This window comes from Alosa alosa, chromosome 8 (genome assembly GCF_017589495.1).
Source record: "Alosa alosa isolate M-15738 ecotype Scorff River chromosome 8, AALO_Geno_1.1, whole genome shotgun sequence".
NCBI classification, from domain to species: domain Eukaryota; kingdom Metazoa; phylum Chordata; class Actinopteri; order Clupeiformes; family Clupeidae; genus Alosa; species Alosa alosa.
In genome coordinates, this window is record NC_063196.1 from 6259998 (window position 1) to 6280664 (window position 20667).

The following is a 20667-nucleotide window of genomic DNA, read 5'->3' on the forward strand; positions in this document are numbered from 1 at the left end:
CTGGCCCACTTATGGGTGAGGAGGAACATGACTGGACAAGGTACATTAACACTCAACCTCCTCTCCCTCCGTCCTTCCTACACACACACATACACACGTTCACTCACACACACACAGTGTTGTCAGGTCAGTAAGCATAATCAATACTGGCAGTACACACCAATGGTGAAGACAGATATGGCAGGACACGACTCATTTATTCCCACTAACACAAAAAGTAGTACACACTAGTACACACACACACACACAAAATTACAAATTTTGGAGAGCCGAACGACGGAAATTTGGCTTAGTCCCCCCTGTATATAAGAACATAATCTGTTTTGCTGTAGAAGGCGAACAGCCATGTTCAGCAATCAGTGAAAATGATGAAGAAACTAGGCAGGAGGGAGAAATGGTGACACACTTACAGCAGCATGTGATGCAGGGGGAATTTTCCATAAAGCTAATATCACTGGACAGGCTACAGCAGGATCTGACCCCGTTCTGGCAGGTTCGTGTGAGATCTGGACCAGATCACACCCAGACTGTTTCCATTCAACTTTTTAACGCAATTTTGTTTAACCGATTGAAATAGAAAATCGTTAGAAGAAATGCGTTCCATTGTGAGCTGTTCACAACTCATCCTGTGATAGAGTATCCATTTTTAATTCACAATGACACAGCAGATGCAAACACCCACGCCACAAAACAATAAAAAGGGTCATGTTGAATACATTACATAGTGCTATACCAGACCTTCAGGGCCCACATCGACAATGTCAGAGACTTCACTCTCTCTATGGTAAGTCAGAGTAGCACCAAAATTGTGGTGCTCGGACCATTGACATGGCTCCATAGCAACCATGGCATTTTCTTTAGCCACATTTTCATTAATGATCTTAAAATGTTGGATGTTGAGTTGTCTGTGCCGGGTCTGTGTAGGTAGGGGGTCAATGGGTCAGCAGTGTCCTGTGAGTTAGTCTGGTGTGAAGGAGAGGAAGGAACCAAACAACTTTTGTATGAACTGTGAATGCATGTTGAAAATAGCAAACTGCTAACTGCCAAATAAAGTTATAATGTACAGATCAACACACACTGAACAAGTCTGGTCGATTGGAATTGCTTAGCTTCTAACACACTCTAATGTGTGCTCACACAGCCTTACACGCTTTCACAGCCTCTTGCACTGACATCTGAGTAATGTTTTAAGTGTGACATCTTGTCAAGCACATTTATGACAACGTGGCAGAGAGGGCCTCAAGCTGTCCCAAGATGTAGGGTTAAAAAATGCAGCAAAACCAAACCAGTCTGAGCCTCACTTTCAGTGCTTCATGGGAATAACGCAGAGAGGATGTGGTTGAGCATAATCATTTGAGCCTATGTGTTTGAGCATAATCATTTGAGCCTATGTGTTTGAGCATAATCATTTGAGCCTATGTGTTTGAGCATAATCATTTGAGCCTATGTGTTTGAGCATAATCATTTGAGCCTATGTGTTTGAGCATAATCATTTGAGCCTATGTGTTTGAGCATAATCATTTGAGCCTATGTGTTTGAGCATAATCATTTGAGCCTATGTGTTTGAGCATAATCATTTGAGCCTATGTGTTTGAGCATAATCATTTGAGCCTATGTGTTTGAGCATAATCATTTGAGCCTATGTGTTTGAGCAAGTGTGTGTGTATTTGATATAACAGGGAGGAGAAGAAGAAAGAGCAAATCTCTCCCACAGACAGACTGTGAATGACAGTAAAATGTCAAATCCATTTTAGCCAGAACTTTGGCCTTTCCACTTACACACACACACACACACAGAGCTCTTCCCCTTTATAATCCTGGTGCGTCACCATCTCGCAGATGTGTTCTGGAACACACTCTTAAACACGACACACACACACAATCTGGACGCATTTTCTGGAGAATAAAAATACCCTTCTAAGAGGAAGTAAACAAACTCTGTGTGTGTGTCAGAGAGAGAGAGAGAGAGAGAAAGAAAAAGAGAGAAAAAAAGGGAGAGATGAGTCCATCTTAAAGTGAGATTGATTGAGGTTGACTTTTCTGTTGGGGAAGCAGGAGCTGGAAACAATCCATCTGATTTCAGTTTTCAGACCATCAAATGGACTAATGTTGGTCTATTATTAAAGCGAATCAGCCAAACATCTGCTGTGGCCACAGAGAAACGAGTGTGAAGTGTACATTTTCACCGGGGGAAAATATTCTGTCATAAATCCAGAGTTACACAGTCATTGCAAGTCCAGAAGATTTCCCATTTTTAAACAGGTCTGACAGCGTATCCTGACACGTTTCAAGGGCTGTTCCCCCCGTCTGGTTCATGTTGAAGTACTGTCAACTGGCTGGCTACTGTGTGCTTCTGCTTGCTCTACACACTCCACACGCCTTCTTCATTTTCAAGTGGAGTGCTTTTGGGGATTTCTGTCAAAATGAAAATGTTTTGGTTTACATGGCACTAAATATTGGCAGAACAAAAACATGTCAATATTTGTGAAGTATTTGGTTAATAAGGGCTTAACAGAGACAATACCTTTTCAGGTATTTCAAATCCATCACCATTTCCAGGTAAAATGACAGAAACCTTCTCAAACTCTGAGGTATTCACACATTCCCCCAACAATCATTCATTTGCTTATTTTCGACATAAAAACAGGCTATTTTATTCAGTTGGGCAATGTCAATGTGACCAATCACTTTGCACAGTATGTGCATGTTGGTATTAATCCAAACACTATGGAATCGAGGAATCTATTTCACACTTCAAAAAAACAAAAAACAATTAATCTGGTCTATTTTATATTGACTGATTGATATTGATAGTCATTCATGTCACGGTACATTTAGAGAGGGATATTAATCTGCTAAGCACCACGAGCTATGTCAAGCATGACAGTTAATACTGTGATACCCTAAAGATGAGCAAGGAATGTGTATTTGAATTAGGAGACTGAAGTGAGAATTACACCAGCAGCAGCATGGAGCATTTGGTTGATAATCAGATTGGACATGCGTCAACAGGACAATGGCATCTCAACAGCTCTTGGCCAGATTACACTTAACTATCAAATCAGCTCTGGATCCAGCCAAGACGAAGCAGTCAGTATACAGATTCAGACATGCAAGCAAGCACACACACCCACACAGATCACTCAATAATTAGAAATAGTCTGGAACACCTTGGCCTTGAGAACAGCATCCAAATATAGGCTCTTCTGTAAAAAATCATCCAGAGCAGTCTCCTACTTTCAATGAGCAACCTACAATATGGGCTGACTGAAAGCACTTAGAAAAGTGCTCTCTTGTCTAAAGCCATGCTGGAGACTTCAAAGCCATGCTGGAGACACTGTGATGTGTCTTCATAAAACTCTGAAAACAAAATAATCCAGACCGCTAGTTATTCTGCTTCTCAAACACAGACCAAGTTCAAACAAGCGCAGAGCACACAGTAAACCGATATCTCAGTGGAATATACTGTTAAGACTAACTGTGAATTGACCTTCTTATCTGTGTGTGTGTGTGTGCTGACGAGGCTGACCTTTGGGTGTCTGTCTCTCGCACACGAAAGGAGAACACGTATTCGTGGTCTGGCCATGTCCATGATGTAAACCTGAGGTAGGAGATGTAAATATTGTCTCCATGCTGCCATGGATTCTCTCCACACAAAGGACAATGTGGTGTTTACGTGTGGTGTTGCGCAGGACCTCGGGGCAGGTGTGTCAAATCTTCCATGCAAGTACGTCTGGTGAAGACGTTCCCATTTTCACTGTGAAACATCTTCATTATGATTTATTAAGGTGGTCTTTCCCTTTTTAAATGCACAAATGTCATCATTTTATTCTCCTTTATAAGGATGGGGTAATGGTGACAGATGTGTTTGTGTGTTTGTGTGACAGTAACACCAAAAGCTGCTTATTAAGGTAAATGTACAAAATGTTTTATTGGCATAAGCAGAGTCCAGTCTGGTTGTGTGTGTGTGTGTGTGTGTGTGTGTGTCATCTGAGGACAGGAGAGACTGTGAATTTAGACCGTGATCAGCTGCTGTTTGAAGAGAAAATAAAACAGATAAAAAATAAAACAAAAACATCCAAACAAGACAAAACCCTAAAAATAGCCTTTTCCCCCTCCTCCAACTCCTCCCCTCCGCACACGCGTTTGTGTGTGTGTGTGTTTGTTTGTGTTTGTGTTTGTGTGTGCGTGTGCGCGCGTGTGTGTGTGTGTGTGTGTGTGTGTGTGTGTGTGTGTGTGTGTGTGTGTGTGTGTGGCCGATGGAGAGGAAGAGACGAGGGGGTAAAATTAACTACAGACTACAGAACTGGATGCCAGCCCTGTAAACCCCTCTGACTTTAGACTCCAGAGAGGGCACCATGGGACCGAGAGAACAGGAGGAACCACAGGACCGAGAGAACAGGAGAATGGAAGAGAGGAACCAGGAGCAGTAAATGAGAGGAGTGAGCCAAAACAGGGACAGAGTAAAGGCCAGTAAGGTGGGCTGAGCGGAGGAGGATAAATAAAAACCAGGCTCCTGGCTAGGGGGCGCCTGCTGGAGGATGCCATGACCAATAAAACAAAACAGAAAGTCTCCTTATGCAAATCAATCTCTGTTTCTCATCATAGTCCTCCGCAGCCTTTTCTTTCACTTTCTGTGCTCTTCTCCTTATCCCCCTTTCTCTCTTCATCCATCCGTAGCCTCCTTTTTTCTTTCTCTCTCTCTTTCTTTCGTTCCCACCATCCTCGACGTCTCCCTCCTCGTCTAGTCCCAGAGTTTGATCTGTCCGTCCCAGCCGCAGGTGATGACCTTGGAGGTCTCGTGGGGGTGCCACAGGGCGCTGATGCACACCTTGTCGTGCGCTTTGATGCGGTGGTACAGCTTGGTGGTCTTCCAGTCCCAGATGTTCAGCTTCCCGTCCGCATCACCCGACACCACATAACTGCAGCACACGGAGAGGAGAGAGAGATAGAAGGGAGGGAGAGAGAGATAGAAGGAGAGAGAGAGGGAGAGATAGGAGGGAGGGACAGAGAGATAGAAGGAGGGAGGGAGAGAGAGGGAGGGAGGGGAAAGAGAGAGAAATAGAAGGAGGGAGGGAGAGAGAGAGATAGGAGAGAGAGAGGGAGATAGAGAGAGAGAGAGAGAGAGAGAGAGAAGGAGGGAAGGAGAGAGAGAGATCGAAGAAGAGAGGGAGGGAGAGAGAGAGAGAGAGAGAGAGAGAGAGACAGAGATAGATAGATAGATAGATAGATAGATAGATATATAGATATATAGATAGATAGATAGAGGAAGGTGGAAAGAGTAGAGTGAAAAAAGAGAAGGCAGAGTTGAAAGAGGGAGACAAGATAGAGATTGAGAGGATAGTAGACGACAAAGGATGGAATGAGTTGGCAAAGGTAGAGAGGGAATTGAGAGAGAGATTGAAGGAGCGACAGAAGGTAGGATATGGAGTAAGGGATAATGAGGAGAGACAGATTGAAAGAGAGAGAGTGAGTCAATTGGCAAGGTTAACAAAACCTGACAAGCATTTAAATCTTACAGTTTAAGAGAAAGCAAACTAATAAAGCCTATAGAAGATGTGGGTTAAGAGAAAGCAAACTAATAAAGCCTATAGAAGATGTGGGTTAAGAGAAAGCAAACTAATAAATCCTATAGTGGATGTGGGTGCGTCCCTCATCATCTCATGGAACGGTCAGAACTTTATTAGTTCCCCACTCTTAACATTCACAACATTATAAGAAAACATGCTGCTACACTGCTATGCTAATTTACTTGTTTTTTTTACTCGTTTGGGATATTTCATTCTCAAAGTTTCAACTATCCCACCTATGACATCCCTATCTTTCCAGCTGACATTTTAGATGCACCCGCGCTTGCACACACTTTCACTTTAGAATGGCATGAATGACTGAGGGATGAGAACCGTGAACACAAGTTTCAAAATAAAAGCAATAGTTTCTTTTTTTTCTAAGACGCATATTTTCCCCTTGGGATCTACAATATCATGGTCTCTACCGAAATTAATTGATGTTACGGTTTCCATTAATTTTACCAAAGGCAAAAATAAGACCTGAATGAAATTCAAGACTTTGTAAACAAAATTCAATACTTTTAAGGCCTTAATTTGACAATATTAAATCTAAGACTTTTTCAAATCTTTTAAGAACCCACTGGTACCCTGAAATTACACAAGGCCCGTAAATCAGCACACTTTACATACAAACTCATTCACACACACACACACACACACACACACACTTATCCACAACGCACTGATACAGATGGGGCGTCAACCGGCTTTGCAAGTCACGAGAGACCACACACACACACACACACACACACACACACACACACGTACCTCATGTCGGGGGAGAAGTCCACTTGGCAGGCGTACCCTGCCACCATGTGTCCCTTGAAGATCTTCTTCTTGTTGAGCCGGAAGCGGTTCTGGGCGCCGAAAATCAGGATCTGGTTGTCCATGGACTGGCAGGCCAGCCACTTCCCTGCAGATACACACACACCCATGCACAGAGTTACACACACACACACACACACACACACGTAGACAGCCACACATGCAGGGACGCGCACACAAACACACACGCATGCACATAGAGATGTATACAGACACACACACACACACACACACAAAGAAATAAGAGAATTAGGACAAATGCGGACATGCAGTTTAAATATGGGTGTGTATTCAATCACGTCTGATTCAATGGGTTTCCCTCCACAATAAATCTTAGTGTGTGTGTGTGTGTACATGTGTTCACCAGAGAAAGGGTGTGTGCAAGACTGGAGATTTGTTTTATGGGGCTTGCAAAACACAATTGAGAAAGTATCTGAGACTCAGTGTTTTTGTGTGTGGATGTGAAAAGAGTGTGGATGCACGTGTGCCAGGGGCCTGTGTGTGAGTAAGAGAAAGAGAGTGTAAGAGAGAGAGAAAAAAAAGAAAGAGAGAGAGAGGACAAAGAGAATAAGAGAGAGCTGGTGTGTGTGTGTGGGTGTAAGCTTACCATTGGGTGAGAGTGTAACAGCTGGCATAGAGTGCATGCTGGGCTCGGCGATGTACTTGAAGTCCACAGGAATGTCCCTGAAAAAGCACACACACACACACACACACACAGTCAACAACTGCACAATAGAGGTCTGCGCGGGACATTTTTAGTCCCACTCCCGCCCGCATCTGTAACATGATGTCCCGCTCCCACCCGCTAAAGCCCGCATGCAGGAGGGACAGCCTATTCAGCTTTTCTTTCTGTCTCACGAAAGGAGCACACACACCTGAGAAAGACTCCAGATGTCAGTTTCTTGGTTCTGAATGTAGGCTAACAACTGAAGTAGGCCTAGCCTTATGCCCTCTTCCTCGGTCATGCTTTCGATTTTTGAGTTTTGACAATGAGCAGCAGGAACAAATTGAACCCACGTAAACGACAATATAGGCTATAGGCCTGCTATCCGTCAGTTATGCTTAAACCCCGCTTTTAATGCTGCCTAACAGAACATCCAGCTGAACTATAGTTATGAACAGTACTTTAATCATTTCCATATTTAATTTTACGCGACATTTTAATTTTGGGAGTGCAGTGAATCATCGGTTTGTCCCGCACCAACGACCACCTCTCTAGTCCCGCCCGCCTCCCGCAAAGAGCTTTTTTAAAAGTTGTCCCAAAGGCCACTCTTTTAAGGCGGGACCCGTGGGTCTACCGCGGGAGTGCAGACCTCTACTGCACAATACCATGCAAGGCCAAATCTGCATGCACTACAGAGTAGAGTTTAGACCAGGCACAAAAATACTCCTTTCTAATCACCACACAGAACATGGTAGCCACACTAGGGGCCGGATAATAGCGGCTAAGGGATCCTGATATACATTAGCATTTGGGGTGCATCAAGGTGCCTGTACAACTGCTATCCAGACAGCTCTCCCTTTTAGTTCCGGAGCCATCCCTTAGTTTGTGTGTATGTGTGTGTATACATAATGCATCTATGTGTGTGTGTGTGTACGTGAGAGAGAATCCTCATTCTTTCGAAGATATTAAGTATAATGATGCTGTGGTCGTGTGATTTATCAGGAGTACTGGGCTTTCATACAGCCTGATGTCACGAGAGAAGGGGGGAGATGGAGTTAATAAGAAATGGAGCTAATGGTTCACTAAGCCTTCCGTGTGTGTGTGTGTGTGTGTGTGTGCGCGCACATGCATTCAGCTGTTGTCTGCCTAATCCCTCTTCTCCATGGGAAAGCAGTTAATGGGCCCATACATACATTTGCTCAATTCCCATCCGTATACAGATACACACACACACATGCCAACACACACACACACACACACACGCCAACACACACAAACGCCAACACACACAAACGCCAACACACACAAACGCCAACACACAAACGCCAACACACACAAACGCCAACACACACACACACACACACACACACACACACACACACACACAGAAATATAGCTTGGTAAAGCAGGCGGATGCCATCTGTGGTAGAAGGGACAGTAAAGCCCTAAACTGGCACTCACTCAGAGAACCATCACACACACACATACACACACACACACCGACATGCACACAGACATGCACAGGCTTGTGTACATAAACACACGCGCACACACACACCCTAAGCCCAGCAGGTTTTCTGGGCCCACAAGGCTAGTGAGGTCTGTTGCAGTGTGGCCCACTGATGCTGGCAACCATCTTCAATTACCCAAACAGGACAAAGAGGAGGACCCGGCATCACGAAAACACTCGGCCAATCAGCTTAGCAATCAGTACACCACACACACACACATAATTACAAGAATCAAAAACATTGCATCATGGGTATTTTGTTTTCTGTTTTGTAATCCTTGGGCACTGCACAGAAACTTCAGCAAAACAAGCTAGCGCTCCGTCTGTATTTAACAAGTCAGGCTGAGGCCAGTGAACCACATCTGACCCAAACAATCCAGGCTACAGCTGACATACACACTTGGAACTCACCCAACATGCTCTTCACACACTTCATACGCTACACTGCCTTTGCTGTGATTGCAGTGTTTCCCATACATTGACTTATTTGTGGCGGCCCACCACAATATCAACACTGACCACCACACAATGATTTTCCAGGTTGTACTACTTCATAACCACGCTGCACTTATTTGTTAAACTATTAACTGTTGCATTCAAGTTAATTCTGCAAACCTACCACCACAAATAGAATTCAAATCTGTGGGAAACACTGGATTGCTTTTACTGGACTGCAGCCATACATTTTCAGCACTAAACTGTAAATGGTAAAATGGACTGCGTTGGTATGGGACTTTTCTCGGCCTCTCGGTTGGCCTCTCGGTTGGAATGAGAAGATGACGATCTAGCACTTTCTGTCACCAATATGGCTGGACCAATGCCTGCAGAAAAGAGCCTGGCATCATGTACCTACGGTCTGAAGAAATAAAGCCAAAGTTGGGCGGCCATATTGGCAAAATTGGAACCGGAGTCTGTCCAGTAGGGGGTGTGCTTTTTGGAACCTGAGGATGCAAAGTAAACAGAAACTCATTCATCCTCACGCCCAGGTCATGGTCAAGGTCAAGCTGAGGGTCATCAGTTCAAAACACAAGAGAACACACACACACACACACACACACACACACACACAGATGGAAATCAGATCGGCACTATGATGCAAGCCTCAGAGAAAATGTCCTCACGTAAACATGGCCGAGATAATCTTCACAAAGAGAAAACCAGCAGTGTTGTGTTTTGGGGACAGGGAGGGATCGGTTCCTTACAAAATTTCTCTTCAAGTTCCTTTTCTATATACCGGTATACTTTTAACTTCTTCCCATATATACTTGTACACTTACAACAATACGCCTGTACTTGCCTTCATTCTCCTCTGGCTCCCTAGCTCTCTCCTTCACTCCATTTCAAGGCCAGTGGTCATATATATTTTTTTGTGAAAAAAAGTCCTTAGTATTCTTTTTTGGGTTTATTTTCTCATTTGGCAGAGAATGTCAACCAAATGAAAAGGAGCAAATTTCTATTTCTCTCTTCCACTCTCTCTCCAAGCAAATGTTGAAACAACCAAATAAGCAAAAATGAAAGCGCACATAGCCCCACTCCTCTCCCACCCCTCTCCCCGTCTGAAGGCATATGTTCGAACATAAAGCCGATCTAAACAGAAATGAAACAGCACAGATCTCTTTCGCTCTCTCTCTCTGAAGGCAAATAGTCAAACACAACACAGATCAATTAAACAAAAATGAAAGGGAACAGATCAAACAGCCTCCAGCCACTGGGTTGTTTTAAATACTTTACCCATCTCTGATCAGCTGCATATGGAGTGTGTGTGTGTGTGTGTGTGTGTGTGTGTGTGTGTGTGTGTGTGTGTGTGTGTGTGTGTGTGTGTGTGTAACATGTTGCAGAGGGGGGTTGAAAATTGGAGGAGTGAGTGGACCAAGTTAAAACAAAGAGGTTTAACAAAAGTAGATCAAAGAACAGAAGCGAATCCCTGGTGAACACGGACCATGAATGACTCAGCAGAACCGAGCACTTGGCACGAGTCGGCAAAAACAAGAGAGGACGGGGAAGAGAAACAAACCAGGACAGAGAAAGAACAAATGCTTAGAAAGGAGGAGGGTAGACAAAATGAACAAACACTGAACTTCCAACAACCCCCACATCACCATTTGTCCAACACACACACACACACACTCTCTCTCTCTTTGAGTCTCCTTTCACTGTTGTCACACACAAACTATGAAGAGCCACTTCAGTACAAGAACTGAAATTCTGAATGTTTGAAATTCCTACAGACAGACTGTTACATCTCTCTCAAAGATTGGCTAACGATGCTCTTTGCTCAACTGAAACTTTGATAAACTCCAAAATATGCGCCCACTAACCTATGAATATGTGTGCGTGTACGTCCGCCCGCACACACACACACACACACACACCCACACATGGCTGTAAATACATACCATTCCCATACGCGGAGACTCTTGTCGTCTGAGGTGCTGACAAAGCGGCGGTTCTCGTCCACAAACGTGATGGTGTTGACCGCACCCAGGTGCCTATCATACTCCTGCACCACCTCACCAGTGCGGACATCCCACTGGAACACACACACAATCACACACACACACTCAGAGAGTCAGACACACGCAGGTACACATGGACAGAGACAGACAGACGCAGGTACACACAGAAGGCACACACACACACACACACACACACACACACACACACACACACACACACACACACATGTATAGAGACAGACGCACAAAAACACGCACATGCACGTGCACAGAGACAGACAAACACAAGCATAAACACACATACACAGATACACACACACACACACACACACGTATGTTTACTCAAATGTGTTGTGGTGACCCCCTGATGCCTCTTCAAATACTAAAAACGCTCTTAGGCTACTCACACATCACATCGCTGCACAGCTTAAATGGAGCAGTGTCTCTCTCTCACACACACACACACACACCTAATACAGCAAGCCATGAAGCATAAAATAAGCTGTTGTTTGCAGTTCCTTGAGGGGAATATCTCTCCCTCTCTCTGTGGTGCACTAAGGGTGAAAATTAGCCATGGAAGAAGGACCATCCACATGACACACACTCGATCCCAGAACATTAGTCATAAACGGCTTCATTTAGTTTCTACAGCCTCACAGCATATGCACACAAGCACACAAAACCACACCTGTACAATCTTCTTGTCGGACATGCCGGCCACAAACAGGTTTTGTTTGTCCTCATCTGGGTTGAACTTCACACAGTAGGGCACTTTCCTATTGGTGAAGCGAGATATACACTGACCTGTGGGAACAGACACACACAGACACACACAAGTGAGTACACTGTATGTCTGTGCCTACACAGAGCCACATCGTTCACTGGATGGGTCTGCGAGTGCACATGTATGGGCCACAGTGCGTTTCTCCCTGGGCACTCTAGCTCCCTCTGTTGGTAGAGCAGGGCATAGAAACCATGTTGACCACCAGCGCATTCTGGTGCTCCTTCTCCACATGGTCTCATGCAGAGGGACTAACTGAGGGCTTATTGTGTGGAGGGTGGGGAAGAGTGGAGGATGGGGAACCTGTGTGGAGGATGGGGAACCTGTGTGGAGGATGGGGAACCTGTGTGGAGGATGGGGAACCTGTGTGGAGGGTGGGGAAGAGACTATTTTGTCACTTCTTGAGGCGTCATACTTGGTGTTGGTGGAGTGTGAGAACTCTTGTGTGAGTGTGTGTCTGAATACACGTGTGTGTGTGTGTCAGGCTCACCGGTCTCCGTGTCCCACAGCTTCAGGTAGCGGTCATAAGCGGCGCTGAGGAACTGGGTACCAACGTTATTAAAACAGACATCACGTACAGCCTTACTGTGACCTGAGAGAGAGAGAGAGAGAGAGAGAGAGAGAGAGAGAGAGAGAGAGAGAGAGAGAGAGAGAGAGAGAGAGTGAGATAACAGAGTAGCAGAGATAACCAGAAGGGAGGATATAAAATGCATCACATCATGAATCATTCACAATCATCTAACCATGTGGACTAAAGGCCCTGCTGCTCAGTATGACAAAGATGTCCTAAATCTTACTCTTCTCCTCTAGTGTCCCAGCATGTGATTCTATCACTTTTTTACTTGTTATTCTCTCTCTCTCTCTCTCTCTCTCTCTCTCTCTCTATAAATCATGGCGTGCACAGACAGCTCTCCCCTCCTCTCCTCTCCTCACACTGTCCTCCCTCCTTCTGTCCTCGTTTTAACCACCACGGTAGCCGTAACCACAGCGATAATGAGGACCTGTGGAGAAAGCTGCCCGGGCAGGGGGGAACTGGTCCGACAGTGTGTGTGTGTGTGTGTGTGTGTGTGTGTGTGTGTGTGTGAGTGTGTGTGTGTGTGTGTGAGAGTGTGTGTGTGTGAGTGTGTGTGTGTGTGTGTGTGTGTGTGTGTGTGTGAGTGTGTGTGTGTGTGTGTGTGTGTGTGAGAGTGTGTGTGTGTGTGAGAGTGTGTGTGTGTTTGTGTGTGTGTGTGTGTGTGTGTTTGTTTGTGTGTGTGTGTGTGTGTGTGTGTGTGTGTGTGTGTGTGTGTGTGAGTGTGTGTGTGTGTGTGTGTGTGTGTGTGTGTGTGTGTGTGTGTGTGTGTGTGTGTGTGTGTGTGTGTGTGTGTGTGTGAGTGTGTGTGTGTGTGTGTGTGTGTGTGTGTGAGAGTGTGTTAGTGGGGGGTTACACTAACAGCACAATTCCATGATTTCCGCTGCGCCCAGACACTTAGCAACAGGAGGAAATGAAATAGATCTACAGCAGAGGACTCTTAAGTACCCTGCAACACACACACACACTTAATATCAAGCACATCAAACACACACACAGAATCCAAATGCAGAGAGCAGTAAACGTCACGCAATTAAGCAGAGACAAAAAAACACACACCTGACACATACTCACATGAAGACTACCCATGGCTGAGGTGTGATAATAGGCTTGTGAGAAGTGAACATGGCTACAACTCTGCCCTACCAGTGCGACAGTGAAAGTGCTCCCCCTGGAAATTAAGATCCGTGCAGGAGGGGAAAAGGGTTCCTCTCCCTTATATATAACTAAACGGAGGTATTACTGGAGATTATTATGGGTCTCTCTGCTACAGAGGACAACACACACACACACACACACACACACACACACACACACACACACACACACAAAAAAACACACACCACAGAAGCGCGATAAAGCTTGGCTGTTGTGGATGTCTGAAATATTTATGATGCTTCATAAAACTGCTTTTGTTGTCTGAACAGAGAGAGAAGCCTCTGAACTAGCCCCCACCACTCTTGTGCACGCACACTTTCTCTTTTCTTTGTTGAATTATACAGCGAGTGTGTGTGGAACAGCCAGGCCAGATATGTGTGGCTGTACAAATCTACATTCAGTCCCCAACAAAGCAAGAGCCAGCATCCCCTCAACCTCAAATGTGATTAGTCTCCACAGTGTGTGCGTGCGTACATACATACACACAGACACACACACACACACGCAGATGCAAAGAGAAGAGAGAAAGAGAGATGCGCTAAGGAAATCATGTGGCAGAGGAAGTCAGTGAGGGGGTGGGGGGGGTTGTTTGAAAAGAGCCATTATTTCATCTCTGTATGATTAATAGATTCGGCTGCCCGGAAGCCACACAATCAAAACCAGCAGCGGTTAAGAAGACAGAAAATAAGGCATTCACAAGGGCTGCCTATCAAATTACTTCTACACAAACAGCCTTTCATGGACTCATGGACACACACACACACACACACACACACCAGATTTGTATTATTTCTCACCCAGCAACACGCACAAACAAATACAGGATTCCATGAGATTTCATATTTACCGATAAATGTTCGTACGCATCTGCGATCACCGTAGACTTCCCATAACTACAATAGAACACACAAAACAGACAAGAACATTCTGATTGATCACAAATCTCCACACAACCAACATAGCAAACCTGGGTATGTTCTGTCAAAAGAAAACTGCGCTCTGTGTAGTGTTGCCAAAGAGAATAGATTTTCTTCCAAACAAATAAATAATTTTTAAAAAATCCATATACAGTTCCAGGTGGCAGGCTAAGTAAGGGTTTACGCATTGTCTGCCGGCCGGTCATTATCGGAAAATAAGCACAGACCTGGACCGGCAGACAGTACATTATCCCAGTTATACGACTACTTGCCAAACTTCACACCATATGTCTTTTTAAATGAGTCTTTTACTGATTCATGGTCTCTGCTTAGAAACAAATCAAACCTTTCCTTTGTTACAACATTACTTACTGACTTGAAGTCCCATTATGGGAAGTGAATAGACTACTTGTGGAATGATATAAAAGACATGAATCAGTAGCACAAAAACCCTTTGGCAGTAGTCATTAACTTCTGCTGCAGTCAGATATAAGAAATGTCAGACCTCCGAATGTAGGGAAGGTCCACTCAAGTCAGTGGAACTTTCTGCAGCAATATGAAAAGCTGTATAATTGTATAATAGACAGTGGTGTTGGTGGGTGTGTGTGTGTGTGTGTGTGTGTGTCTAGTGAGAGGTGAAAATGATACCTTGATCTTGCAGTCCATGGAACAAGAGAGCAGGAGATGAGCTGAAGCAGGAAACAATCGGATCGCACTGACCCCCTAGAGGGAGGGAGGGAGAGAGAGAGAGAGACAGGGAGAGAGGGAGAGAGCAAAGAGTATAGAAAGGAGAGAGGTGGAGGAGAGACAAGAGGAGAGTGGGAGGAATGAAGAGAAGAGAAAAGAAGATGCGAGAGAGGAGAGAAGAATAGGGTATTAGATATGCATACAGATTGTATATATTCTATTACAGTGCAAGTTTACGTAAGGGTCCACTGCTGTGTATAGTTTCAGTCCTCTTCAAACTTTGAGGTTGTTCACAAGAGATGTCTGACAATCACAGGCTATGCTGGGCAAGACCTACACACAACCTTTTCTGCACAGCCATAATAATAAAGATTTAATTAATGGTAAGTCCAGCACACTTCGGACAACAATCCGGTGCGTCACGGATCACCGGCGCACAAAGATGTTTGGATTGCTTAGTTTCATGTCAAAAAGGTGCAAAAACGTTTCACTTTTCATCATAGTCAATCAAGACCTTTCTCCTGAATGTCTCCTCTCTACTGGCCTTCTGCATGCACACGTGCACGTTCACACACACACACACTTTACCTTTGTGTGTCCGGTCCATACATGCAGCTGTTTCTTGGGCAGGTAGCACTTGTCTGGTGCGTCCGCCGAGCGCAGGTTGATGCCCACATCCTGCGGAGCATGCAGGTACGAGCGACCCTGGTAGTCGTACATCTCCTTAACTGTGGACAAACACACACACACGTTTAAAGGCTGCTTGCTTATACTACAGCCACCACTACTTTGACATGGGCCATTTGACTGATCCAAAAAAAGACTTCCATCGTAAGCCTAGACAGTCATCTTGAAATACATAATGCAATGTACATATGACTGAGAATCTACAGTTCTTACCAGAACTGGTATACTAGCAAGTGAGTGAATTAAAGAGTGAAAGTTGTTGTTGTAATGACTTGTGAGCTACAAGACTTTGCTTGAGCTACAAGAATTTGCTTAAGTTATAAGTTAGTGAAAACTGAGGATGTGAGGTTCTGAAACAGAACTAGAGATCAACTGAATGAGCAAATGAATGTGCGAATGAATGAATGAATAAATGTGTGACTGAACGTGTGAATGAATGAACGAATGAATGAATGTGTGAATGAATGCATGAATATGCAATTTAATGAATGAATGTGTGAATGAATGAATGAGTGAATGAATGAATGCGAATGAACGAATGAATATGCAAATTAATGAATGAATGTGTGAATTAATGAATGAGTGAATGAATGAATGTGCGAATGAATGAATGAATGAATATGCAAATTAATGAATGAATGTGAATTAATGAATGAATGAATGAATGAGTGAATGAAAGCTTTACCATGAAGAATAGTCTTCTCCTCTCCAGGTGCCTCTTCCTCATTCCTTCCTTTCTTCTGCCGTTTTGCTAGAATCTCATCCAGCTCCTTCTGCTCCTCCTGTTGTTTTTATACGCACACACAAACATACAATCAGCAAACACAGACCAAGGGACTTAAGTACACGACTAGTGTTCAAAAGTTTGGGGTCGCTTATAAATATCCTTGTTTTCCCATGACAACACGCATGATATTGGTTTGAATACGAAAACAGCAAAATGAACAGGAAATGTAGTCACTGAAACAGGAAATATATTCACTCACACTGATTTCTAACTGAAATAATTGTGCCCTTCAAACTTTCATAAAAGCATCCCTCGTTTGCCTTTCTTCCAAAAAAACAAAACAATCTGTGGACTGAAACCCAGCGCGTGTGTGTGTGTGTGTGTGTGTGTGTGTGTGTGTGTGTGTGTAGCATGCACGGGGAACCCTGAGGACCAGGCCTCACCTCTGAAGGCTTGGCCCCGTCCTTCTCATCCTGGTACTTAGCCCATGGCCCCAGGAACGCTTCCAGGTCTGCCGCCTCTCCACCCTTTATCTTCTTACGCTTCTCCGACTTCTTTGGCCCCGTCTCAAACACCGTCTGTCCTGTTGCACACACACACACACACACACACACACACACACACACACACACAGTAAATCTCCAAACAATGAACTCACAAAACTTTTCAAACATAACTTTCAGCTGTAAAACCCATTTGACCAAAAAAAAAAAAAAAAAAAAAAAAAAAAAATCAATACCTGTTTCACTTGCGGGTTTTTCATAGAAATGAGATACGATATCAAATTTGACAAGAACAAATTTAAAACATATAGCCCCAAACCTGAACTGTAGACAAACTAAACCACACAGACACACGCACGCTTCATCAGCTATGACTTGTTATGCATCTCCACTTTCAAAGCAGTACAGTCGTGATTTAAGTTCCTGCTCAGGTGTCGGAACCTTCCATAAAAATGACGGCCGTGCCACCCAAACACAACAAACTGGCCAGGATTTGCAGCCTGCTGACCACAGCTGAAATGTTTCCTTAGCATAGCCACTCTCCACTCTCCTGGTCATCAATCAAAGAGTGTGGCGGAATTTTCCCGGTGATAAATTAATTGGGTTCATTTTTCTCTTTTAAAATGTTAGCAATTTGTCTCCTGTACTGACTTCCCCTCTGTGCAGCCAAGGCTTCAGAGCCCAACTCTATTGAGTCACCAGCATATGTCTATGCAGCAAATGCATTAAAAGAGATATTCAAGTACATTACGTTTACATGTATTCATTTAGCAGACGCTTTTTCAAAAGCAACTTACATACTGTATGTCAATTATATTACAAGGGCATTGTTACATTGTCTCCGGAGCAACTCGTGGAAGCTGGGAATTGAACCCACAACTTTTCTGGCTACTGCATGGTAGCCCAGGTCTTTAGCCACTACGCTACCATCACGACTGCAAGTAAATTAAATGTATGAATGAGCGAGTCAATTATTCAAATCATTGATTTATAACTTGATTGGCTGATTAATCACCAGAAGCTTAACAGTTTTGTTCACTCTACTGCATATCTCCGCCAGTGTGACATCAATAGCACTTCAGTAGCAATCCCCCATAGAGTTCAGTGAAGAGCAGCCCTTGTCTAACATCTAACAAGACGTCACATCATAGGACCAATCATACGGCACAAACACAGTCTCTGGAGCTGCACAGTCATCCTCTCAATTGTCCAGAACAGCTCAAATTGTAAAAAATGTTGTAAATCAGGTTTATAGGCCAAGTATACTTGCGTATACAAGGAATGTGGTCTCTGCATTTATCCCATCTGTGAATTAGTGAAACACACTGAACACACAGTGAGGTGAAGCACACTAATCAGGAGCAGTGAGCTGCCCTGCTACACTGGCGTTTGGGGAGCAGTGAGGGGTTAGGTGCCTTGCTCAAGGGCACTTCAGCCGTGGATGTGGGCATGGGAGAGCAGTGCTCAATCACTTCCACCTTCCCCCTTTCAAGCCCGAAGACCTAACCAGTAGGCCACGGCTGCCCCTCTGGCTGCTATAGAATTGCCATCCTAGTCCATAAATGGCCCTTGCGTTAAAGAGTCAAGAGTCACGTAATTAGCACTTATGAGGTCACAGACTCCCTACGCCACAGCAGTACAAGTACTAAAAGAACTTTGAATGATGTCATGACATCTTAGGCCGTGGATTCAATGCAGCACCATACTCATAATTTCTTACAGGCACTTGGCGACTCAGGAAGTTATGAACCGTAGTGAATATGCAGTCAATGACTTGAAACAGTGCAAATTCAATACTGCACCAAATCAGTCTTCATTCTGTGGAGGCAGGGATATCGACTACGACATGTCTAGAGTGTGGGAGGCAACAGAAAACTACAAAAGACCCCACATACCTTTGTTTTTTTCGGCCTCTTCCACTGCACCTATGTAACTGCTGGCTGACACCAGGCTTGTATCCACTGAAGGGTCCAGAGCATAGCCTGTCAGAGGGAATACAAATGGATGAGAAGAGATACATCAAGATAGTAGAGCAGACAACTTAACCCCAAATAAGAACATTCAGTGCAAATGAAATTATTATCTACAAGAACTAAGCTTTTTAAGGAAACAAACAAAACTTTAACTTCCTAAGTGATGTCAATCTGTACAACAGAAATAATAGCAGGGGAACATGTTCAACGTTTAGACTACCGGTATATGATAAGAAATAAACTACCATAGGTGGAAAACGTCCTCCTCTGCTGTTCGAACATGAAGTCATTAAGGTGCGCTGGCTCTGCGTACCCCGACAACATGTTCCTTGGAGCCGCCATTTGTTGAGTCCTGAATGGATTCACTGGGCCAAACTGTCAAAAACAATCAGAAAGACGATACAACAAGGCAAGGTAATGTATAAGGTGCATGGTAGAATGACCTGTCCAATGCCTTTGAAATCCGAGTATGCAATGTCTACTTTGCAAGTAATGTATGTCTAGAAACGAGTTCGGGACTGTTTCGTAAGTGAAGTAAATACAATCGCAATGAGTACCATCTTCATTACTTAACATGAATAAACGAAGAGACTATCTCTGCTTGATGACTCGGTTAGGAGAGTTTCATTAACTCACCTCTGGCGCGAACATCGTTTCATACGAGGGATTATAGTTGACTTCTTTGAGAGAGGGGTCCAGATGGGTACCTGTCATGACATCCTCCTACATTAACAAAACAAGAACATAATTCCAGATCATAACCTGTTCAGAAGTCAACGTTTTAGGCTAATGTTAGGCATACTGGCATGTTCATACATCCGCGAGAGGAACAGTTCAACGGCAACTTGCTTCAGATATTAGCAAAAACGAGACAGGTCAGAGGGCGATGTATTATCGAAAAGAAAAAAATAATGAATCACCACATTGTAATACAAACTACTCAGGAATCAATACACATTTTAACAGCTAGAAGCTGCACTTTGTCACGTTGGCGTTAACGTTACTTGTTGGCTAAGTTAATCGTGGCTAGCCTAGCCTAGCTAGCTAGAGATTTTACCTTCACGGCGACTTCAGGAGCAGAGTTAAGAACAACCAAAGATGTCGTTTTCCCGGATTTTAGAGGCTGTAGATGTGAAAACGCATCTGGATCTACTTTTTCTGGCTCTGGTATGGATTCTGTCTCGTTATCAGAGTCTGAATTGGCATCGTACGAAACGAGGGAACCCACCGAGGCCGCCATCTTGGATGTTGTGAACGTCTTCCCTGAGAGGTCCTAAAATGTACATTACAAAATGGTATTCAAATGCACAAAATACTTCTACCAAATTATAGTACATCTATGATATGAATTGTTAAAAATATACACAAATGTGTATTTATATTTTCTAATTACAAATATGTATTTACTATAAGACTATAACTAGACATTTAGAATAGATACGTTTTATAAAGCGTTCAGGACCTGGGATGGGGAGAAAAAACACCAAGGGCTCGTACTCATGCTCGTAGACATTATCTGGTTTGATTGAATATTATCAATTTGCAAAAAGGCAGGACTCCTTGGACTAAAAGCCAACTATAAGGGAAAGTGCTAGAATAAATGCGCTAAAGAAAACAATTACACCACACTTTCAACTG

At 43.9% G+C, this 20667-nt stretch overlaps 1 protein-coding gene across 1 annotated transcript; it reads right to left on the minus strand.

Moving 5' to 3' along the window:
- Positions 1-3906: 3906 nt before the first annotated feature.
- cdc40 (cell division cycle 40 homolog (S. cerevisiae)) lies at positions 3907-20535 on the minus strand. The gene is made up of 16 exons (XM_048251162.1): positions 20492-20535; positions 20087-20302; positions 19666-19752; positions 19275-19404; positions 18952-19038; positions 16997-17136; positions 16512-16608; positions 15728-15867; positions 15101-15175; positions 14383-14428; positions 12297-12398; positions 11714-11829; positions 10966-11099; positions 7003-7079; positions 6339-6483; positions 3907-4922 (listed from the first exon to the last, which is right to left on the minus strand). The coding sequence occupies exons 1-16, from the start codon at positions 20528-20530 to the stop codon at positions 4745-4747; spliced, it is 1809 nt and encodes a 602-aa protein (XP_048107119.1). The 5' UTR covers positions 20531-20535; the 3' UTR covers positions 3907-4744.
- Positions 20536-20667: the final 132 nt, after the last annotated feature.

Excerpts from the sequence above, each read along its gene's own strand:
- cdc40 (XM_048251162.1), bottom strand. The coding sequence starts at position 20,530 with ATGAGTACGAGCCCTTGGTGTTTTTTCTCCCCATCCCAG. Across the intron at positions 19,039-19,274 it reads GAGGACGTTTTCCACCTATG|GCTATGCTCTGGACCCTTCA; the intron begins GTAGTTTATTTC and ends TCCCTCTGACAG. Across the intron at positions 12,399-14,382 it reads ATGCGTACGAACATTTATCG|GTCACAGTAAGGCTGTACGT; the intron begins GTAAATATGAAA and ends TCTCTCTCTCAG.